The 23,589-nt window shown below is 39.5% G+C and overlaps 1 protein-coding gene across 1 annotated transcript in view; it reads left to right on the forward strand.

Moving 5' to 3' along the window:
- PPP2R5E (protein phosphatase 2 regulatory subunit B'epsilon) overlaps positions 1–21,402 on the forward strand; it is a gene marked incomplete at its 5' end in the record, with an annotated part of 147,768 nt that extends 126,366 nt beyond the window's left edge. Inside the window, 9 exon segments of the mRNA NM_001244062.1 lie at positions 4,862–4,992; positions 5,186–5,245; positions 6,214–6,322; positions 7,693–7,746; positions 7,847–7,897; positions 9,530–9,649; positions 14,234–14,361; positions 16,474–16,575; positions 21,153–21,402. Coding sequence (NP_001230991.1) covers positions 4,862–4,992; positions 5,186–5,245; positions 6,214–6,322; positions 7,693–7,746; positions 7,847–7,897; positions 9,530–9,649; positions 14,234–14,361; positions 16,474–16,575; positions 21,153–21,252 — 855 coding nt within the window. The 3' untranslated portion in view covers positions 21,253–21,402.

Raw genomic sequence — 23,589 nt, forward strand, 5'->3', positions numbered from 1 at the left:
TATAGTGACCTATTTTCTCTGTATGCTTTTAAGATCCAGTGTCCAAAAACTTCAAAGTGTTGTGCTTTGGTGTGTGTCTTTTGTTCATGTACTGTGCATAGGACGTAATGGCCTTCATCTGTGTTGAAATTTAGGTCCTTTTTCCCTAGAAAATGACATTATTTCTCAGATGATTTACTTCTCTTAAATTTCTCTGTTTTTCCATCTCTTTACCTGTTTAGAATGCCTGTTAGTCATGGTATTGGACCTTTTGGATTGATCCTCTAGTTTTCTTATCTTCTTTCTATTGTATACTGTCTTCATCACTTGGTTATACGTTTTAAGGTAGATTTGCTCATTTTATTTTATTTTTAAATTTTATGACTATACCCATGGCATATGGAAGATCTTGGGCCAGGAATTGAATCCGAGCCTCAGCTGTGACCTCTGCAGCAGCTGCAGCAATGCTGGATCCTTTAACCCACTGCCACGGGGCGGGGATTGAATTTGCACCTCTGCAGGGACCCAGGCTGCTTCAGTTGGATTCTTAACCCACTGCACCATAGCAGGAACTTCTAGGTTTGCTCATTTTAACTCTCCTGTCCTTCTGAAATTTTTTTATTTCTGTTAAATCTTGAATTTCCAAAAGCTCTATTTTATTTTCCGAATATTCATCTGTATTGCATCCACATTTTGCCTCAAGGATCCAATAGATTCGTTTATTTCTGAAGATGTTACAGGTTCTTTTTTTGCAGTTTTTTTCTGTTCCTTGCATTATATTCCTCTGAGTACTGTATGATTGTTTTGGTCTCTGTCTTTTATGTTAGATTGTAACATAGTTACATGTTAGTTTTTAAAAAGCCTCTTAGAACCTGTGTGTGTGTGTCTGCCTGCATGTGAACGTGCACATACAAGTGGGACACACTTGGCACGTTGGGCAGAAGTCTTGCCATTTCACTGAGAAACCTTCAGATATCAGTGTATCTATAGATGTTTCCTCTTGAGGCTGTCATTTCCCCCCGGAAGACACCTTAGAGAAGGGGCTGCCAAAGGTCTCTCTCTTCAGCATGCAGAGTTTTATTATATCCTGTTATTTTCAGTAAGTGTGTTACTAGCTGTATCCCATGCCTCCAAGACTAGACTTGCTCCTTTATTCCCTCCAGGTTATGGTTGTAAATCTCTGGTACATGGCATGGGACAGAGGGTGAGACAGAGAAGGGGACATGGACCGGAGAGAGGATGGGGACATGGATAAAACAGAGGATGGGACATGGATGGGGACAGAGGATCAAGGACAGAGGACTTGGTCAGGGGATGAGGACAAAGGAGACAGAGGATGGGGACAGGATTGGGGACAGAGAATGGGACAGAGGACATGGATGGGGACAGAGGATCGGGGACAGAGGGTCATGAGGTCTTGTTACTCTTTCTCCAAACTCTGAATCAGTTCTATTTCTAGCTCTGCACACCCTTGCCATCAAATGTATCTAGTGCCTTCCATTCTTAAGCCTTTTAAGGATTGTCTGGTGTGAATTGGCTTGCTTCTGTTGGCTTCTCTTCCTGCTGGCAGAATGGAAACACACTTAGAATGGAGAAAGAGGAAACCTAAGACAGTGACCTCTTGGCATCCACTTTCCATCCTTGAGAGATGTGCAAATTTGTGTAATCTGCTCTCTGACTCTCTCTGCCCTATGGCTTTCTTCCATGTTTATTCCTTTCCTCTCATTTTAGGGAGTCTTTGAGAGGAGAGAGGTTCTTTCCTCCATGTCTAATTGGAAGACCCTAACTACTTTGTTCATTTTGCCCTTTTCATTTCACTGTACATTTATTATGAGGTTCAAAGGAGATTCTTTGGCTCAATCACTAGACAGATCCTCTCTGTTAGCTTCAGGAAGGCTGGCTTTGTAAACTGGGAGGCAGTATGTTGACAGGTCTGTCTTTGCTCTATAATCACCTTGGAAACGCTCCAGCTTCTTGTCTTTGACAACAGGCTGCCTGTTATTTTGGATGGAGTCCACCTAGACATTTACAGATACTGGATTGTATTTTCATTGCTTTTTTTCTGGGGGGTGTTTGGAGTGTATACATGACTAAGCACACAAATATTACTTTGTTTTGGAAATTAGAGCTTATCTTGCTCCCTTCATTTGAGGCCTATGTATTGTTTTATTCTACCTTTTCTTTTGTCTCATATATCATAAAATCATCAAGAATATGTTCTATAAAGTAGCAGTAATTTATATACCGCAATTCATCTTTCTCATGGAACGTAGTGTATATGCCTTTAAAACTGACTCAAGTTAGGTGCCTGGTAATACATTTTTCTTTGAGGGCCTAATGAAAACACTAGTTAAATAATTTGTTTAATTATCATGTCTTCGTGAAACTCTTAAGATTAGTAAGAGTAGATTCAAGCATAGTTGATTCAAGATTTGGTAACAGTACACCCCCTCAATCCCTCTCTTATGTTAGTTGCAGATTACTCATTAAGCCCTTTTACAGCATTTAAAAATAGAAACCAAATAAAAACAGAACCCAAAGGTTAGTTATTTCCATTGACAAGGAATGCAGTGGGTAGGTTAGAAATCTTATGTCATTTTGTGCAGGTACTAGTGTAAGAGATTCTGGGCCCACATGGCCATTTTTGCCTACAGGGTTCACATCTTTCTTTCTTAGACCATTTCTTGTGGAAATGTGTAGTTTACTTTTTATTGCTTTGCTCTGGGCTCCAAGTGTGTGTGTGTGTGTGTGTGTGTGTGTGTGTACATTCAGCAATGAGGATGATCCCTGGCATGTGCAAAGATTGATTGATTGGCTAATTGACTGACTGCATGACTAAGTGGGCAGAGGGATGGCAGGTATTTAGTAGCATCTTTTATTTGATAGGCTGCTGGCGAAGGTATGTGTTACTGAATCTGCCAGTGAACACTTCCCTCACCTCCTGGTTCTTCATGGCTGCCATTCCATTTGTCCCAAATAGAAATGTGTCTGTAGATTTGTATTTCTGTGGTATGCTGTTCATTTCCCTGCATCCCTGTCATACAAGGCTCTGTAAAAGCAGCATCTGTGTTACACATCATTGTTTCCCTGACACTTTGCCCAGTGGATGGCTCTTTTTAGGCAGGTATATTCACTTGAAATATTCATTTTTTTGAATGGATGGAAGGATGAATGACATTGGATAGTCAAACATTTTGTCTGTCTCACTGCCCAGTTTTGAAAACCACCCTTCAGTTTGTGCCTCCTGCCATTATTCGGAGGGCCTTTATTTGCCTTATATCTCTGTCTTTTGTTCAAAGAAAAGCACCAAACAAAAGTAGATAATTTATTTGATTGCTACCCACTAAGTTATTCTTCTGCTGTCAGTTTCATGTCTTAATTACCTGAAATCATGCTTAAGTATGCCCTGATAGCTTTTCTTTTTTGGTGATGAGGGTAGTCTGCATTGAGTTGTATGCTGTTTTTATGTTCTTGAAATGTTTTGCTATAAAGTCAACATTAGAACTTTGAGTTTTGTTCTAGTGCAATGATAATGAATGCACGAAGAACTCAGTAAAATTCAAACCAGTCTCCAAGTTTGTTCCTCAACTAGAGGAACCTGAGCACTGTCATTTAAAAAAAAAAAAAAAAGGCAGTTTTATTGAGATGTAATTCATAGTCTATAAAATTCAGCCTTTTGAAGTTTACAATTTAATGTTTTTAAATATGTTCCACAGAGTTGTGTAACCATCATGATTATATAATTGCAGAAAGCTTTTTATCATTTCCCAAAGAAATGCCACAGTCATTAGCAATCACCCTTCATTCCGTTTTCTGTCTCAGTGGATTTGCCCATTCCGGATATTTATATCAGTGGAATCACACCATATGTGGCCTTTTTGTGTCTAGCTTCTTTCACTTAGCATGATGTTTGATAGCTTCCTCCATGTGGTAACATATTTCAGTACTTCACTCCTTTTTACAGCTGAATAATATTCCACCGCAGCATGGTTTGCATCAGCTGATGAGTATTTGGATCATTTCCACCTTTTGGCTGTTATGAATCATGATGCAACAAACATTTCATGCACAAGGTTTTATTTTGACATATGTTTTAAATTCCAGTAAGATGTGATCTTACTAGGATTCAGTTATTGAGTTTATAAATTACAAATGATTGGGAACTTTAAAAAATGTTTCCTGTGTAACATACATATGGAAATCATAAATGTCCACCTCAGTGAATATTTACACAACACACGCATGTGATAAGAACCATAATCTTGAAAGAGAACATTGCCAGTATCACTGAGCAGTCTTTGATGTTTGCTTTGGGTTAGGTTGTCTGAATGTACTTGTATGCTCTGGGAGAGCTGAAAGCATGCTGTAAACTTGGAGCGTAAGCCCAGGAGATGATTTATGTTTAGAGTAGTGTGGTGGTTGAAATTGTGGACTCACGGTCTGGACTGCTTGGGTTCAAATCTCATCTCTACCACTTGAGACCATGTGCATTCCTGGGCCCCAATCTCCTCTTCTGTAAAATGGGGATAAAACCTTATAGAGAGCAGTAATATCAGTAAATTCTTTAGAAAAGTGCCTGCTGATCATGCTAGGTGCTGTATATGATGTGTATGTGTTACCTTTTATGATTATTATTATTACTGTGTATCTATGTGTTACCTGTTGTGATTGTTGTTATTACTGGGTATCTCTTCACCAGAGTATGAGCTTATTTATCCCATCTGTCTTATTTATCCCTGTATCCCAGAGACTAGCATTATGCCTGGCGTGTAATAGGTACTCAGTGATTTTGAAGGAAGGGACTTTAAACTACTCAGTGGCAGAATTCCTCAATCCTTCTCTGAACCCCTTTGATCTCCGCACTGTCTTTTATTCACCACAGCTTTTGGAGCTGTTTGACAGCGAAGACCCTCGGGAACGGGACTACCTAAAGACGGTCTTACACAGAATTTACGGCAAGTTTCTGGGTCTTAGAGCATTTATCCGAAAACAGATTAACAATATTTTTCTAAGGTAAGTGGAGGGTGGGGGGAGAAGGAGAAGCACAGTTGGTGGTTTTATAAAAGTATTAAGTAATCCTCAAATATTTGAACATGGTGAACCGACCTGACCTCTCCACCTCTCCCCTCCCTCCCTTCCTCTCCCCTTCCCTCCTCTTTGTCTCTGTCTCGCCTCTCCACTCCTCTGTCTCTGTCTCTCTTTTTAGGTTTGTTTATGAAACAGAACATTTCAATGGTGTTGCTGAACTGCTGGAAATACTAGGAAGGTAAGCACATCTCTATCTCATTGTTCATCTCGGATGAATGTAGTTCTGAAAATTCAATGGCATAGGGACACACTGCTCTGGACCGCTTGCTGTATGCATGTCGGGTCTCTCATTTGTGCTTAGAGCATGTTCCCCAACTGACTCTGTGAGAGACATTTTTGTGTTCCTCTTGGTCCATAATTATACATTGCTAATTCTTCTAGAATGACTGAAAGAGCTAACAGTTTATTCATTTCTGTAGAGACAGTTCATCTCATCGTAGTCAGGCCACTTTCTCCAAAACAGCTTATTCTCGTCAGTTTCTAGGCTACCTGTCCTCTGCCATGTCTTTTGAAAACAAGTTTATACTGAATTGGAAAGGTTGCCATTTCAAAGGAACCATGTACCCACAGCTGCTACCTGGAGTAGTAGATGAATTGGAAAGAGACAGCTGTTGTGTGGGTTTCTACACACGAGGGAGGCTGATATAACGGACAGTGTGATGACTTGGTCTCTCCTCCTAATATGAGATGGGAGGGAAGGTGGCGTCACCTGGTTCTCTCTGAGACGCTCTGGCTGGGTTCTTATCCTAGGGGTTCTTGGCCTGATTAGAGGTTTCAGAGAGGGGAGCAATGATGTGTGGAAATGGAAAGGATTGTCGGTGAGGAGGGCCAGGTGAGTATTTGGAGAAGGAAAAGAGGGAAGGAAAAGTAGAAGTTGTTAATACCAAAGCTTTGGAGAACCATCCAGCTGCAGGTAAGAGCTCAGGAGCCTTTGCTGGGAGGTCAGAAACATATTGCCTTCTTTTAAATTTCCTGCTGAAATATATTCTTTAAAGCAACTAAACCATCTTGAATGCCAGTATGGTGGGTCTTGGGTTGTTCTGAATCGTACATAAACTGATTGAGATTTAACCCAGTCTCACAAGAACAATGTCTCAGTGTAGCTTGTGTTAACATTGCTAATTTGCATCTCTTTTCTTTTTCTAGTATTATCAATGGCTTTGCTTTACCTCTTAAGGCAGAACACAAACAATTCCTGGTGAAAGTGTTGATCCCTTTACACACTGTCAGGAGCTTATCACTCTTCCATGCCCAGGTAGAATTTTGTACAACTACTTTTGGAAGCAAAATAAAGTTCGTAAAGCCAGTGTTTCATTGATATTGTTATTTATTTAAACAAATTTGTTTAAAAGGCTTATGAAAGTTTAAACTATCCCTCAAGTAACTAAAAATAGTATGTATTTTTCTGTGTATAGGAGAATCATGGGAATTTTTTGAGTGGGGGGGGCATATGTTTAATCATCTCACTGTGCAGAGAACTTGGATCCTTGCCCAAGTTCACACACTTATGTATAGAACAGGTGGCATGTAATAAAATGTATATAGGTTTTTTAGATCTAGACCTTCGGACATGTGTAATCATTTTGGAATGTTCTTGAATCTTATCCTCATTTTGCAGTAGTCTGTCTTTACCCTTTGCCCCCTCTTCTAGTTCATTCATCTTTTCTTTCTCACTTTCTTCATATAAACACTCTCACAGTTAAACAGATCAATCAATATTTTCACTTATTTTACAATACTTTAGAAAGCATACCCTGTCTTGTCCCCCTCTGATTTCCCTTCTTACACTCCCTTGCATGGTAAACATGTCACTAGTGGGTAGATAAATGATCTAGTGGAATTTTAATTTTAGCCTTTCAAAACCTCTGACCTTCCCCCTCCAACAGTGGGAGTGTTTTGAGTTTGCATAAAAATGTGACACATTTTTCCTATGGTATTCCTCTTTAAATGTGAGATTCTGTGTTTGGAGGAAAAATTAGTCCATATGCTTCTAATTTAGAACACCATCAAAATCTTGTTTCATAAGAGTGGATTTCTTGTCCAAGAATCTTTACGAGCCCTTTTGCAGATCTTGTTTCTAGTTTTTGAAATAGGATATCACACTTCATGATCATTGAAAAAATTCTTACTTCAGTGTGTTAGCATCAGATGTAGAGTGCTTCATGTTTGTCCAGGTTCTGACCATGGCAGGTACAACAGCAGTGTTTTGAGTAAATGCTTGCCTTTATTTAGGACCCTCTGGAACCATGGTAAAACCCAGTACTGTTGATGTTCTAGCAAAGAGAAAAGAAACCCATGCAGTGTAGCTCAAACTACATGAAGATGAGGTACTTTCAGGATATACTAGATAGCATATTTCACCTCTGCTTATCATTAGCTGGATACTTCATGTCCCAGTATTCTTAAAAAAAAAAAAAAAATCCCTGGATCCCTGTTAGTGACAGTCTTTGGCTTGAAAAAGTAGCTTCGTATTTTGCTTTATATGTATTTTATTTTTTAAATAAATTGAATGTGAAGTTATTAAAACCAGCGTCTGGAAACTTTTTAGGGAGTTTTAGTACTATATCTTTTAGATTTTAGTGTATAGAATTTCCAATTTTGTCTTTTGTTTCTTTGTTTCTCCAGCTGGCATATTGCATAGTACAGTTTCTGGAGAAAGATCCTTCACTCACAGAGCCAGTAAGTATTTTTTCCATAATTTCAAATGTTCAGAAAGACCACTCTTCATGGCATGTAGAAAAAGAATTAATTGCAGTTTGTTTTCTCCTTTTCATTTTAGGTTATTAGGGGGTTAATGAAGTTTTGGCCCAAAACATGTAGTCAAAAAGAGGTGAGTGTTCAGTGTCAGCATCAATGTGCTTACGATAGCACTGAGATAATCAGCATGTGTAAAAATGCATCATTTCACCTAATCCTCATTGTAACTCTTTTAGGCAGGACTGTAAATATTCTCTTTTTACTATTTATGAAGTTGATATTTAGAGAGGTTAAGTAGCCTGCCCAGCTAACTAAGTATAGGTGATTAGGCCAGAACCCGCCTCCCTGATTCCTATACTCTGGGCTTTTATCCTGTGCTGCTCAGGCCTAGGTCAGCCCAAGGCAGACCCCAGTCGTGTGACCACCTTTGTAATGTGGAGCTTTTGCTGTCACTGTTGATAGATGATACAGCAGCCTGCCCAAATACCCACTTTCAAGCGTCATGATCTTACTATGTATAGTCTTAAAATGTATTACAGACCTTTAGTTTCAGTTGTTCCCAGTGGCCCTGGAAATCTCTGCTCTACAGTCATTTGTACTTTTGCCAAGACCTAACTGGCACCTGCTCCTTGAGGTGTTGGAGTGGATGTGAGTCTCTTAGCCTCACTGTACCCCAGATCTGCAGCCACTTTTCTGAGAGGTTAGAACCCATGTGGAAGATGGCCCAGAAAAAAGGTCAGCTATTAGTTTTACATTTGGGGACTATTTTAGAAGCACTTCAGTATATTTCTTAGCAAATGGCAGTATTTCTTTACTGTATTTTGCTTTTAACAGAAATACCCTCCTCAACTCAGCTTCAGTTCTCCAAAACCTCCTTTATAAAATTTCAGAAAATCATTTAATTTCTTAATACCTGTTAGATAAGATTAAACTATGTATTGCTACCCAAATGTATCTCAAGATATGAAAACATTGTCATTTTTGAATATTTTAATTGCATGCTAAATTTTTTTCTAGGTGATTATTTCTTCATGTCTAAATAGGAAAATGGTTTTTATTTCTGTCAGTTTTCCATTATGTTTAAAACAAATGACTATACTATTGATTTGGCCCCATTTTGTAATCAAAAAGCTCTGTTTTTTGAGACACGTGGTACTGAGATCACGAGATTCATTCTGCTCTGTAGTGAGCAAGTATGTACGGATGTACGTGTGTGTAAGTGTGGAGGTTGAGTACGGTGTGCTGAAGTTGGAGTGGCGCCAGTGTATGGATGAATCTGCTCGTTTGTGTCTCTCCGACTTTGCATGTATTGTTAACTCGTGTCTCCTAGAGGAGCGCCTAGCAGAGGCTGCAGATGTTTGGCAGGTATCTGCACTTGCCTCTGTGTACTTGTACATCATGTAGGAAGGCCTCTTGCCCGTTGTTTTAGAAGTGTGATGGGGGGTGGAGAGCCCCACAGGGACCCTGCTACAGCGTGTAAGTGCCCCTTGTTCTGGTGTAAGAGATGTGGCACATAGGATATTTTTTCTAAAGTAAATAGAATCACATTTTCAATACTGTAGGGAATTTGTTCTTAACAAGTGCCCTCTGGTGAATTCCTTGCAAAATGAACATTAACAAAAGTTAAATTCTGATCTCTTCATGTTTGGTTTTATGTATAAAGTTTCATTACGTTAAAATAGCTCAAAACTCTCATTAACCCTTATTGTGCATATGGATTTTTCAATCCAGTACCTGACGGTTGGTCTTTTGCATGTGCTTCCAGGTCATGTTCCTTGGGGAGCTGGAGGAGATACTGGATGTGATTGAACCATCGCAATTTGTTAAAATCCAAGAACCTTTGTTTAAACAAATTGCCAAGTGTGTTTCTAGCCCCCATTTTCAGGTTAGTAATTAAGAGGACATGAGCTAGAGTGACTTTTACCACATACATTAATTACTTTGGTAAAGTTTTATTTGTGTTGGAGTTCCCCTAATGGCGCAGTGGTTAACGAATCCGACTAGGAACCATGAGGTTGTGGGTCCAATCCCTGGCCTTGTTCAGTAGGTCGAGGATCCAGCATTGCTGTGAGCTGTGGTGTAGGTTGCAGATGCAGCTCGGATCCCGCGTGGCTGTGGCTGTGGCTGTGGCCAGCCGCTATAGCTCCAATTAGACCCCTATCCTGGGAACCTCCATATGCTTCAGGAGCAGCCCTGGAAAAGACAAAAAAAAAAAAAAAAAAAGTTTTATTTGTGTTGAAAGAAAAGTAGTGGACACTAGCTACCTGGTTTTGTTTGCTGTTTTTTCACATGATCACAATACTTTTGATAATAACCACCTTCCTCTTGAATACCTGCTACATGACAGCCCCTATCCATTAACTTGAATTCCCTTGAGCACTTGGAAAGGAGGCATTATGATGTTTATAGGTGTGAACCCTGATGCTCACAGTGGTAACATAACTTGTCTCAAGTAAAATAGCTGAATGAGAGGTGGACTGGTAGGGCCCCTCTAATGTGTAAGAGAGATGCTAACTAAGCTTAAGTGGAAAAAGAGAACATAATATTCTATACTGTGCTGGATGCTTTACATGATTTACTCCTAAACTTGTAATTATCCTCCTACCTGCCTCTCTAGAGAGAATTATGTGCTCAAGTTCCCAGTCAGCAGGAAGTGGGGAGTTAGTAGGTGCAGCTTCTTTTGAAAGCAGGTGACCTTCCTGTGGCACCACACTGCCTCCCTGTGGCCACTCTGGGGGAACAAACCTGAGCAACTCTTTTTGCAGTTGGGGCTGTTTTACCAGGGCTGAGGGACCCACACTGGGGGGAAGAGGGTGCCCTGGGGTCCACACATTAGGTTTTATACTTTGTCCACCAAAGGTCCAAATCTCAGACCTGGACAATTGCCTCTTTATGTACATACAGCCTGTGGATTTGAAGAGATTGCTCAGATTGGAGTTGACAGCACAGAACCCCATTGCTAATGTGCTGGACTTTTCCCTGAGCTGTCATTATCTTGCATAGAGACACTGGCTGTAGTCATTGTTTTCATTTTTAACCTGAAGACATCTTAGTGTGTCAAGTCAGTGATCTTAAGACAACCTTGCAATTGTATCACAAAGCCAAAAAAAAGAGTAGAAACTGTTACATGACCATTACATTCAGATGATACGCTTTAGGCATGGGTCTTAAAAAATGCAGGACACTATGTAGATGTTTTACATATTCCACATGGCCTGTGGTGCTCAAATAGCTGGGTTGTTCACCTAATTCTTCAGTCTTTATTAGGATGTTTGGTGTCATGGAGGGCAAAGAACAGGACTCTTTTTTAAAATGAGAATTGCCAGGGAGCCTTAAATGATGCTCAGAAGCTTAGAAAGGAGATGAAATGTCTGACATAGCTGGGGCTGTGTCTTAAGGCTACTGTAACAAAATACCACAGATGAGGCAGCTTACAAACAACAGCAGTTTTTTCCCCAGTTCTGGAGGCTGGTGGTCCATTTGGAAACGGTGGTGGTATGGTGGCAGCACGGCTGGCTGAGGGCTCTCTTCTGGGTCCCAGACTTCTCTTATGTCCTCACATGGTGGGAGAGGCTGGGAGCACTTAGGAGCCTCTATTCAAAGGTACTTTTTCGGCCCTGGAGGTTAGGATCCAACATAGGAGTTTTAAGGAGACACAAACATTTAGACCACATCAGGCTTCCACAAGGAAACCCTGTGTGGCTTCAACACTGCTTAATTTCTCATAGTTCTCTAGGCTGGGAGCCTGCAGTGCAAGTTTCAGTGCTCTCCGCCTCTGTGAGGGCACTTTTCTGGCTTGCACACCTTCTCCCTGGGTCCTTCCCCCGGGTCCTCACGTGGCCTCTTCATTCCTCGCTGCTGGAGGAGAGAGAAGGGCGTCTCTCTTTTCTCTTCATAGAGGGCCACCAAACCTGCCAGTCAGGTTAGGACCCTCTTCTATGACCACATTTAACCTAATGACCTCCTGTCTCCAGGTGCACTCACACAGGGGTTAGGGTGTCAACACATGGATTATGCAGGGGGTGGGGTGGGAGTGGGGACAGAGGGTGAAGATGAAGTTTAGTCCATACAAGGAGGAAAAAGAATTTTAAAATTATTTGACAGAGGTAAAACAGAACAAAAGAAGGAAGGGGAGCGAAGAGTTTCTTTATTCATTCCATGACGTGTTCTTTGGTTCATCCAGCAAATGTGACCCTGTTGTAGCCACCTGCTTTTGTAGGTGTGGCCCTGCGGTTGCAAGGCTCTGAGCTAGAGACACTGCCACTGTGTGTAAAGGACAGCGGGTCCTACAGTCAGAAGTGCCAGTTCTCACTTTGCATAAACAATGGCTTTCCTCTTTAAGGGGCTTTGCTGGATACTGACTTTCGTCTGTACATGACCTTACATATTGATAAGTAGATAATACATGGTCTTCCCCAGGCCCTTTTCTTGCCTTTGCTCCACCAGCTTCAGCCACACCAAATGCTTCTTCTTTCTTCCATGTTTCTTTGTGGTTTCTAGACACAAAGTCCATGTTGCCGCTCCTGCCCTCCTTTCCGGTAACTCCCTGAGCCTGGAATGCCTTTTGCTCTTTCCTTCATCCTTCAAAGCCCAGCTTAGGTGCTACTGCCTGTGGTACATTTCTGCCGTTCATCCTTTCCCCAGATCATCTGGATTGTTCTTTCTGCTCTTTCCTCTGGTGTACTGTTTCTCTCTCTGGTATAGCATCTATCACAGTTTGCATTGAACTAGGGATCCTTTTTCTGTACCAGTACATGAGCTTTGTAGGGATAATAAAATGCAGAGGTTATGAGCAGGGAGTGGGTCTTGCCACTTGGTAATCAAGTGACTAATTTCCTGAGCCTCAGTCTCCCCATTTGCAAAATAGAAATAATGGGACCTGTACTCTGTGTGTTGGTTGTGAGGACTGAATGAGGTAATATGTATATGAAATACTTAGCACAGTTCCTGGCTTATAGTAAACATTTCTTTGTACTCCCAGTGTCTAGTGCTTTTCAGAATATTTTTTTGAACCAAACTGAATAAAGTAAATGGAAAAGTTCTAATTTTTCAGAGTCTGTTGGTGGGTACAGCTTGTACCATTTTATTAAATTATTACATGTAAGTTAAATTTAAATTTATTTCATTATGGAAGTTCCCATGTGGTACAGTGTGTTAAGGATCTGGCATGGCCACAGCTGTGGCACAGGTTGCAATTGTGGCACAGGTTCGCTCCCTGGCCTGGGAACTTCCACATTCTGCAGGTATTATGGCCAAATTTTTTTTTTTATTTAATTAAAACATAATTTCTTAATCTGTATGAATGAAAGAAGCCACTCTTTTCCCTCCTTTTCCCATATAACTACTCTTTTTAGAGATTTTAGATTTTTTTTGAGATTTTGGTTTATTTGAATTATTATTATTTTAGATTACTTTTTAGATTTTTTTTTTTTGAGGACTTTGAATTCAGAGTTGTAAATGTTGTAGTCAGAAAAAAAAAGGGTCTGAGACAGCAGGCAGATGTGTGTACAGCCAATATCCCTGAGTCCAAAACTGAGTGGCCACTTCCTGGCTTAGCTAGCTCAAGGAGGAGACCATAAAGGAACTCTGGAAGGGGTCTGGGCACTAGGCTTGAGTCTGGCAGTTATCATTCATTGGTAGCGTGGCTTTGGCCAGGTTACCGATCCCGAGCATCTCAGTGCCCACATCTGTACAATGGTGTGTGCTTGGTGGATAGTGGTAAGGATAACACACTCTGCCTGTAGGATCAGTGCGGTGCTGGCTATAGGAGGGTAGAAGGTAGTACTGGCCATCAGAGGCAGTGCTCAGCCATAAGAGGTGCTGCTTGGCCATAGGAGGTTGTGCCGGCTGTGGGAGGTTAGGAGGTAGTGCCAGCTGTAGGAGGTGCTGCCAGGCTATAGGAGGTAGTACCTAGCCAAAGCAGGTAGTGCCCAGCTATAGGAGGTAGTGCCGGCCATAGGAGGGTAGGAGGTAGTGCCAGCCATAGGAGGCAGTGCGCAGCCATAGGAGGTGGTACCTAACAGCAGAAGGTGCTTAGCAAGTATGACAGCTCTGCAGGGCTGGGCAGCTGGGTTTCTTCAGCAGCTGTTGACTGAGCACATGCCATGTGCTGGGCCCTGGAAGGGCCTTAAAGTGATGGGGAAACAGTGTGGCATATACAAGTGTAGGGTAAATGTGTTTGGGGCTTGGGGGCTGGGTTGGGAAAGTGTAGAATCATGAAATGGTAGTGTTAAAAGAGAATATAAATAAGTAGGCAGGAAAACTTTTTCTTCCCCAAATTGGTGAACCACTTTGGAAAGTTCTGAAAGATTTTAAACCTGCAAAAATGTAAAGTGTAATTAATATTTAATTTTACATTTCATTGAATGATATTAAAATAGTCTTAAAAATACTTTTGTTTGAAGAAATTATAATTTTGCTTTATCTTTGTATTTTTCTCTCTTAACATTTTATTTTTCTTTTCTCAAAGGTGGCAGAAAGGGCACTCTATTATTGGAATAATGAATACATCATGAGCTTGATAGAAGAAAACTCTAATGTCATCCTTCCCATCATGTTTTCCAGTCTTTATAGGATTTCAAAAGAACATTGGAATCCGTAGGTTTCCACAGTTTCTTCCCTCTTTCCCTCACCCCTTCCTCTCTCCCCCTCTCTTCTTCCCTTCCTCCCTTCCCCCCACTCCCTCCCTTCCTCCCTTCTTCCATCTCTCCTTCTTCCCTCCATCCCTCCTTTCCTCCTCCCCCTCCCCCCTTATCTCTTTCCCTCTCCTTTGGCCTCTCTTCCTCCCTCCTTGTCCTTTGCTTAATAAAATGTCTTGAATGTGTGCTGTGTGTCAGATGTTGTGCTTGTTGCTGAAGATAGATATGTGAAAAGATAAAATCCCTGTATTTTAGAAATTCACTCACTGGTTGGGAGAGACCCACATGTGAACAGATATTTTATAAAGCAGTTTTTTAAGTGTTGTTATGTTCACTTGTCTCTTTGCTTGTGGGTTTCCTGGCCTGTCTGTGAATGTAGCTGAGATATCTGGAAATGCTCTATATCAAGTGGAAAAGTTTATTGTTACTTATGTGGGTGTTGATGTGCAAACTGAATCTTGAAAGAATTTGGCAGGTGGCTGGGATGGAGAAGCCCATTTAGGTAGTGGGTCTATCACGTAAAAAGGCACAAAGAGGTAAAAAGCACCTGCCATGTTCTCAGACCTGTGAATTTGGGAGAGCTAAAACATGGTTATTTGGGTAGGTAGCTAGAAAGTAGATTGAGAAAGTGGAGTCTTCACCAAGTGGATGATGAGGAAACTAAAGAGTTATAAGGAGGGAAGTGGTCTGAATTGATTTGTGTTTTGGCAAGATCCATTTCTTAAAAACCAACTCAGTCATTATAATGTGTTCTTTAGTGGGGGAAAAAACAGTTTAAAATGTTCAAAGAGGAGTTCTGGTTGTGGTGCAATGGGATTGGCAGCGTCTCTGGAGCGCTGGCCCGGGAACTCCATACGCCGCAGGGCAGCCCCCCCCAAAAAAAAGGTTCAAAGAGAAGTTTATCATGTAGTCCCATGAAAGTTAAAGCATATTTCTCACATTTCAAATTTGTCTAATTCTATTACTAAAGCTTATAAGAATAAAGGGCTGGCAAACAAATAAGTCTCATGTTGAGAGTCTCTTGAGAACCTAGAGCGTGGTTCAGGCAAAAGCATCTGGAACCTCTCAGTACACCTCTTGGCTCCTCTCCATCACTGCCATTGTATTTGAGGTTGTCGCCCTCAACAGAAGGGAGCTTAAGTTTCCCTTCTACTGGGCACAGGACAGAAACAACACAGCAACTACACTTTTTCGTAAATATTTTGGAAACATCAAACCCACAGCTTATTATATGGCCTTTTACCAGTGCCTTGTGGAAATATGCAAAATTAAAGTAACGTCATATGGTTTTGCAAAGGGAAATGTATTTAGAGTCTAGTCTGAAGATACCAAGCCCATGATGGCAGAGTCCCCACATGGCCAGGAGCTTGTGTTTCCTCTTGATAAGCACAGGCTGCTGTTGGACTCTTGAAGCTGTTTAGTGCCCATGGCTCATAGCAGCTGTCACCAGCTTTCCAGTTCCAGTTAACTTGCCATTACAGCCTGTGTAATGGGTTAAGCCAGAGGATGAAGCAGGAGTGCATGGATGGATGCAAATCACAACTAGAAACATAACTCATCAAACTGCCTGAATTACGCAGACTTAGTATCATCTTTGAATATAAATTATATATATATATATAATTTGTTACCATGGAAACAGCCTTTGATGTTGATGAATTATGTATATTATCACTTTAAAAATAAAATTCTATGCAAATTCAGGTTTCAAAGGTTGTTCCTACCACAGGTGCTCAGTTTTAGGGTGAAGTGGCTTTATTTTTATACTTGCCTTTTTATTCAATGAAGTTAACAAATGCCCACAAGCAAGTCTATTCTGGGTACCAGTAATTAGAAGGGCAAAATAGATTTTCTTTTTTCTAATCCTGACAACCCCTCAGAAAGATACCTTGCCTGAAAGATACAGCTCTTGCTGTGGAAATGAATTGTAGGTCATTTCTTGTTCCAATTAAAGGGGTGAATTCTGCAGTATGAGGAGCTCATTCTGAAAAAGGTTGCGTGTCTACTTTCTTCATGTAGCGTCTCGTTGTGCAGAGCTAACCAGCATGCTCCCTTCTCTCTGTGTCCCCAGGGCCATTGTGGCGTTAGTGTACAACGTGTTGAAGGCGTTTATGGAAATGAACAGCACCATGTTTGATGAGCTGACAGCCACATACAAGTCAGATCGTCAGCGGTAACTTTTTAAAGCTTTTTTGTCAGCTGTGCATAAAACTATTTCATTCTTTCCTTATATTCTTTTCTTGTTGAAGTTGCCTAATTGTAGCTTCTAGCTTAATAAGCCTTTTTTTTTTCCCTCTCTCTCTTTTTTCTTTTTTGTCCTTTTAGGGCTGTACCCAAGGCATAGGGAAGTTCCCAGGCTAAGGGTCAGATCAGAGCTGCAGCTGCCGGCCTACACCACTGCAATGTCAGATCCGAGCCTTGTCTGCAAAATGCACTATAGCTCATGGCAGTGCCGGATCCTTAACCCACTGAGCAAGGCCAGGGATTGAACCCATAGCCTCGTGCATACTAGTCGGGTCACTTACCACTGAGCCACAATGAGAGCTCCCAATAAGCCTTTCTTCATTTCATTTACATGATGCTTCACCTGTTATTTCTTTGTCAGTGTGTTCAGTTTTCCAAAAGATGTTGCCTTGGTCCATTTGGGCTGCTGTAACAAAATAACACATTATGGGTATTTTATGGGTAGCTGATAAACAACAAAAATGTACCGCTCAGAGTTCTGGAGTCCAGAAGTCACAATAATGTGGCACCAGCATGGGTTATAGCCAGTACCTTGTCACTGTGTCTTCACATGGTGGAAGGGCTGGGGAATCTCTGTGAGGTCTCTTTTATAAGATCACAGTCCCATTCATGACTTAATTATCTCCCAAAGGTCCTACCTACGAATACCATCACCTTTGGGGGTTAGGACTTCAATATGAATTTGGGGAGCACATGTATATTCAGACTCTGGCATGATGTACTTGAAGAGACTCAGGAAAGGCTAGAGAGTTCGTTGGTAGTTGAACCTCTGCGTTGGCTTTTTTCATCCAGAAGAAAATATTGGCTTTATGTATGTTATAAAACTGTAGACTTTGGAAGATCTCAGAGTGTCATACTCAGAACTTTGCTGAACCTCTTGAGCAAAACTGTCTGTGGTTTCCATCCATCTTTACCTGATCTTTAATGTGTTACTGGCATTTAGATGAAAAGAACAATGAAGGGAAGTTTGGTGGTAGGAGGCAAAGGACCAAAAGCAGCTTAATTATGGAATATTGCAGGTATTTAACAGTAGACAGAAGAGACTGAGAATTTTATTATACCACATTGAAATAAATATCAGTTATTGCATGTTATACCACACTTGCAGTGTAAAGAACTTTTAACTTACTCTATTTATAGCTGTTGCAAATCATTAAATTTATAATAACACTGCATGTTCCAAACAAATTAAAGTCTTTTAAAAGTGTTATTTAAGTAAAGGAGATATTTTCAGACTGTGATATACCATTAAAGAGTGCATTGTATATAATGTCCTTTCTTTTATAGCAACTAAAACCCCATTTTTATTATCCTAGTTGAATAAAGATTAAGTCTGTAGAATTCCATTAAGGCTATTAAAGACCTTATTTCTAAAATATTCAAATTGATTGAAATAAATTAATTCATTTTTATTGTTTTTTTTTTTTTCTTTTTCTTTCTTTCTTCTTTATGGCCAAACCTGTGGCATATGGAAGTTCCCTGGCAGGGGTCGAATTGGCGCTGCATCTGAGGCCTACACCACAGCCATGGCAACACCAGATCCTTTACCTACTGAGGGAAGCCAGGGCCAAACCTGCATCCTCACAGAGATAACATCGGGTACTTAACCCACTGAGCCCCAACAGGAACTCCAATTTTTATTGAATTTCAGAACTGTTTTCTGATCATGATGTTTAGTTTATCATTTAACTAAATAGGCCAAACTTATCCTTCCTTCCTCCCTCCCTCCCTCCCTCTCTCTCTTTCTCTTTTCCCCCCTCCTTCCCTTCTTCCTTTTGCTGTGCCTACGGCGTATGAAGTTCCTGGGCCAGCAATCAAACATCACAGCAGTGACCCGAGTCATTGCAGAGACAACATGGGATCCTTAATCCGGCGACCACAAGAGAACTCCTAAATAAGCCATATTTTTGAAAAAGATAAGAATTAACCAAGGGAACCAGCAAAAGATACTATGAATCTGATTCTGATAATCTGGTATATTAAAGTGACTTATTTTGTAAGTGGACCTTCTTGGTGACAGAAGGATTTTTTTAAAGCCAAGGCAGTCTTCTGTCAAATGAGCAATAGAAGGTTGTACTGAATAGATGAAAATACTGTTTTTTCTTGAATGTGGAACTAGAAAGAGAGAATAAAGAGATCTTTGGTACTGTCAGAAAAGAAGTGAAAAGAGGATTTCTCTTCTGAAAGGCAAGAAGTAAGAAACTGTTGTAGTTCAGATCAAATTTTTTTAGGTCTTACAAATCTGAAAATGGTAGGTGGAATAAGTAACCAACACTGTTAGATACCTATGCCAACATCAGTGCTCTGTGAAATGGAAGTGGAAGAGAGTTTGACATTATCCTTAGTATGACAACGTGGTGAAGTTTTAAATTGCCACCTACAGGGAGAAAGAAAAGTGGGGAAGGATGGGGGTGACAGTAGCTAGATCAGAAATATTTACGATTTTTGAAGATAAAGTTGTCAGTATAAAAGATGTATGATAACTTGCAAAAAAAGTTCATCGGAAGAAAAGCCCCACAGGATAGACTGCATGAATTGTCATACAGCTCTTGATCAAAGATTGCAGTGAAGTGCTTCAGTAACAAGAGGAGGAGTGTGTTAATCATGTCAGCACTTCATTTAAACTGCAAAGTAGGGCAGTTAGAACCTAATGTATGTTTAAGCTGTTTTTAGTTGAATAAAGTCTCTAAGCCCTTACTTATTAATCTTCTTCCTCTTCCAAATAAAAAGGTCAGTATGGAGTTCCTGTCGTGGTGCACTGGTTAACGAATCCGACTAGGAACCATGAGGTTGCGGGTTCGGTCCCTGCCCTTGCTCAGTGGGTTAACGATCTGGCGTTGCCGTGAGCTGTGGTGTAGGTTGCAGACACGGCTCGGATCCTGCGTTGCTGTGGCTCTGGTGTAGGCCGGTGGCTACAGCTCCGATTGGACCCCTAGCCTGGGAACCTCCATATGCCGCGGGAGCGGCCCAAGAAATAGCAAAAAGACAAAAAAAAAAAAAAAAAAAAAAAGGTCAGTATGCATTGAAACTCAGCAGGATTTGTAGAATTTCCTTAAATGTACTCAAATCAGTGTTCTAAGACAACATTTAATTAGACCTGGTATTATCCCCAAACTGTCATCAGAGAAACCAAAGTGATAATTTACAGAGCAGCTCTCTATAGGTAGGAGGCTCGAATCTATAATGGTTGGAGAATTTCTAACCTTGCCCCTGCCCTATAGAGACCATATTTCAGGATCAAAATTACCAAATAGGCAATTATTTGAAACACTGTTATGCACCACTGAAATTCATATTGTTGCTGATTGTATTTGAGCTAGCTAAAATTAGTTGTAGTAAATAAGGCTTAAATTACCAAAATAATAATTATAAAATGATAATATTAATTATCATATTATACAATTAAGTATTCCATCTACTCTAGTGGAATGAGAATATAATATTCCTTAGATATTTCTAGAGCTTTTTGGGTTTGGGGGTGTTGCTTTGTATATCAATACAAAAAATCAGTGATGACATAAACAAAAAAGAGGCAGTGGAATTTTTTTGTCATGCCCACGGCATGTGGCAGAACCCATGCAATAGCAGTGACCCATGTCACAGCAGTGACAATGCTGTATCCTTAACCTGCTGTGCCACAGGAGAATGAACTCTTGTTTACCCTATTTTGAACAACTAGGTTTTTGATAAATTTTACCAGACAGTGAAACCTGAAAAGCCTGAAAGTCACTAGTCAAACTGATACTTAGCCATATTCGAAGCTTGGAACATAAAAATTTAATACCTGGTAATATCAACAAAGTTCTGTCCAGAATTAAAACTGAAATCACAGACGAAAGATTGTTTAGTTTCTGTGTGTGTGTGTATATATATATATATATATATATATATATATGTATGAATGAAATAAGGTAATAATTTGGATTTTGTGGTTTAATACTTACAAGAACAAGATTCTGCTAAAGAGTTTACATATACATAAATGTAGGAAAAAATGTGTAATAATAAAGATTTTTTTCTTTTTTGAACTGTTTCATTCTCTGTATCAGTATCATCTCTAGCATCCCTTTTGAGAAACTATTTGGAGACAAAGAGAAAATCAGATTTGAACTAGACCTAACTAAAAATGACTAATACATCATTGATTTTAGAATAACAGATACATATAAATAATTCTCATTTTTTTTCAGTAACTTTAATTTTCTTTGTTAAGCTAAGTATAAAGGAATATTAATATGAAACTTTAAAATATTTTTGTCATCTCCTGCTCTGTCCCATGTCTGTATAAGTGTCAAGGAAAAAAAAAGCAAGAGAGAGAAAAACCAAAAAAAAAAAAAAAAAAAAAAAAAAACCCAAAAAACCAAAACAAACCCCACAGGCTTAATGTTAAACTTTTCAAAGACCTTTTAAAAACATACATTATAAACTATGTCAAAGGGTGGTTATTGTATGATGACCTCTGAACTTTTCTCAATTGTTTACCTTGTCTTCTGTTTTTTTCCCCAGTGAGAAAAAGAAAGAAAAGGAGCGTGAAGAATTGTGGAAAAAACTGGAGGATCTGGAGTTAAAGAGAGGTCTTAGACGTGATGGGATAATTCCAACTTAACAAAAATAATGACAACAACATTACTAACCTGTGGAGTCACACATTTATGTAGTAGAAGATGGAGCAACAGTTTTCTGTATTGTGCAACTTTACAGTAGATTTCACATTTGTTTCATTATTACAACAGCACTGTATATACCTGTCTCTAAGTAAAGGAAAAAAAAAATAAGGACTTCAATCCAAAGTTTGGACAGTAGATTGACTTCTCAGAACTTGGCAAACATAATCATTGTTCTAACCCTCTTAAAAAGAAAAAAAAAAAGCAGTCTTCAAAGATCTGTCAATGAAATTGCTATGTTAAAATTCCATTATCGGGAGTTCTTTATTTATCATTAGCAGAGAGTATGAAACAATTTTCAAATGTGAACAATCTTAAATTTAGCTTGTCTTTCTGCTAAGCTGTTAAATGTATTTATAGTAAAGGAAGAAAAAAAACAGACTGTCATTTCCTTATAAGTTTGTATAACACCCTCCTCTGGATAACTTGACTGTAATTGGACATCTTTTCCTTTTGCACATCTTCATGAGTTGAATGTCCATGTGGAATGGGGCCATGAATTATAAAGGTCCCTGATCAAAGTATTTACTGGAGTGAACAACTTTCCAGTAACCAGGTAGTCCTGGTACTCCTTTAGTGTTAAAATTAGGAGTAAAAGAGAACAGGTGATAAACATAGTAGGGAAGGGAGTTTGGGATTCATTCATCAGTTTATGGAGAATCCAAATCAGTGTCTTGAATCCTCAGAGAACAGGCAGTCGGACGTCGTAGGGTCAGTACTTGACCAGTATTAGTAACACACATGCCAGAGATGTTTTAAAAATGTCAGAAGACATCCTTTTGGACCATTGTGAAATAAGAAAGACAAACACTAAACAGGACAACCATGAAATTGATCACCAGGATTGTGAATCTAATTGGGAATAGAGTTGAGCAAACAGCTTGGCCTGTTTGGAGTTGTTGCCTTACTTTTTAATATGTATTTATAAAGTATTCCAGCAAAAGAGGATGTAGCCTCTGGGAAAAAACAAACATATTACAGTGTTTTTTGTAGATTCTCGTTCTATATCCCATCACAGCTCCAGCCCTGTTTTTAGCCAGAAAGGATTCAGGATAAACATTATTATGCATTCTAAATTGGATGCATATTCCTAACTACTGTATTTGTTACCAAAAATGGTTCTACAAATGCTACTGAAAAAAAAATATCTGGAAATTCCTAATGTCCTGAGTATTAATAATAAAGTTTAAAAATGCTTTTATATCAAAGGTGCATTGTGACCAAATTGTTTAAGAAAAATGAAAACAAAAAACAAAACAAAATCTAGGGCTGTATTATAGATATATCTTATTGGCTCTCTGCTTTGTATTTAAAAGAGGAATCTTACATCTTGGGGAGTTAAAATGCTGATAAACTTGTGTACATTATGTACTTACCCAATGCAGTTGCATTACTATGTATTGAAAGATATGTGTTTGGGGATTTATTTCCAGGATGCTTTTGCTTGTTATGGACATGGCAGCAGTGAGTTGATAATCCTAAACCATCACTTCCAGCAGTATTTGTGGTATAGAGCTGATTCTGCGTTCATGTGTTGAATTGTGATAGTAGCAAACAGGAACATATGAACTGTTGTTGCTCTTAATAGACATATGGTTATCAATACGGGATTGTATATTTTCTTCCTTCCATTTAAGATATAAGGTAGAATATGCAGTTTTATTCTTTTCAAGAGAAAAGGAATAAAAGAAGCCACTGACCTTTCTCCCCTATTAAGTGTTTGAGGGTTTTTGGGCCACAGTTTGTGCGTAAAAGTAAGCTGATTATGGATTTTGTCATCTCAATAACTTTGTAAAACAAAAACAAAACTTGGCATTGTTAACTCTGGAAAAGAAACAGCAGTAAAAAAAGTCATTTGCAATACCAAGTACAACATGGTTTAATGGAATTAATAGATTTAAAAAGAAAGCAAAACATTGATGGGGATTCAGTGTGAAGTTGGCAGAGGCTGCCAAAGTTGAAACAATTTAAAAGTGCTGGAGCAAAGGTGCAAGTTCAAATGCTAAAGATAAAAATAAATTTGTAACAAATCATCTCCTTTAGCCCTTTTGATTTTAGCCCGTTAGTTTTGACTCTGCTTTACATTTAATCTTGACAGTATAAACTTTTGTTTGCCATTAATTCATCTTTTTATATAGAGGACATTACAATCACAGGTTGATAAAATATCTCTGCCCATTAGAATGAAATGCAGTCATTTGAAATGAGAAGGACAAGGACCCTGTTTTGTACCTCACCCTGTTTGCAGAGTGAAGGTGAGGGCTACACGGATATCCTTG

Source organism: Sus scrofa, chromosome 1 (assembly GCF_000003025.6).
Source record: "Sus scrofa isolate TJ Tabasco breed Duroc chromosome 1, Sscrofa11.1, whole genome shotgun sequence".
Lineage (NCBI taxonomy): Eukaryota > Metazoa > Chordata > Mammalia > Artiodactyla > Suidae > Sus > Sus scrofa.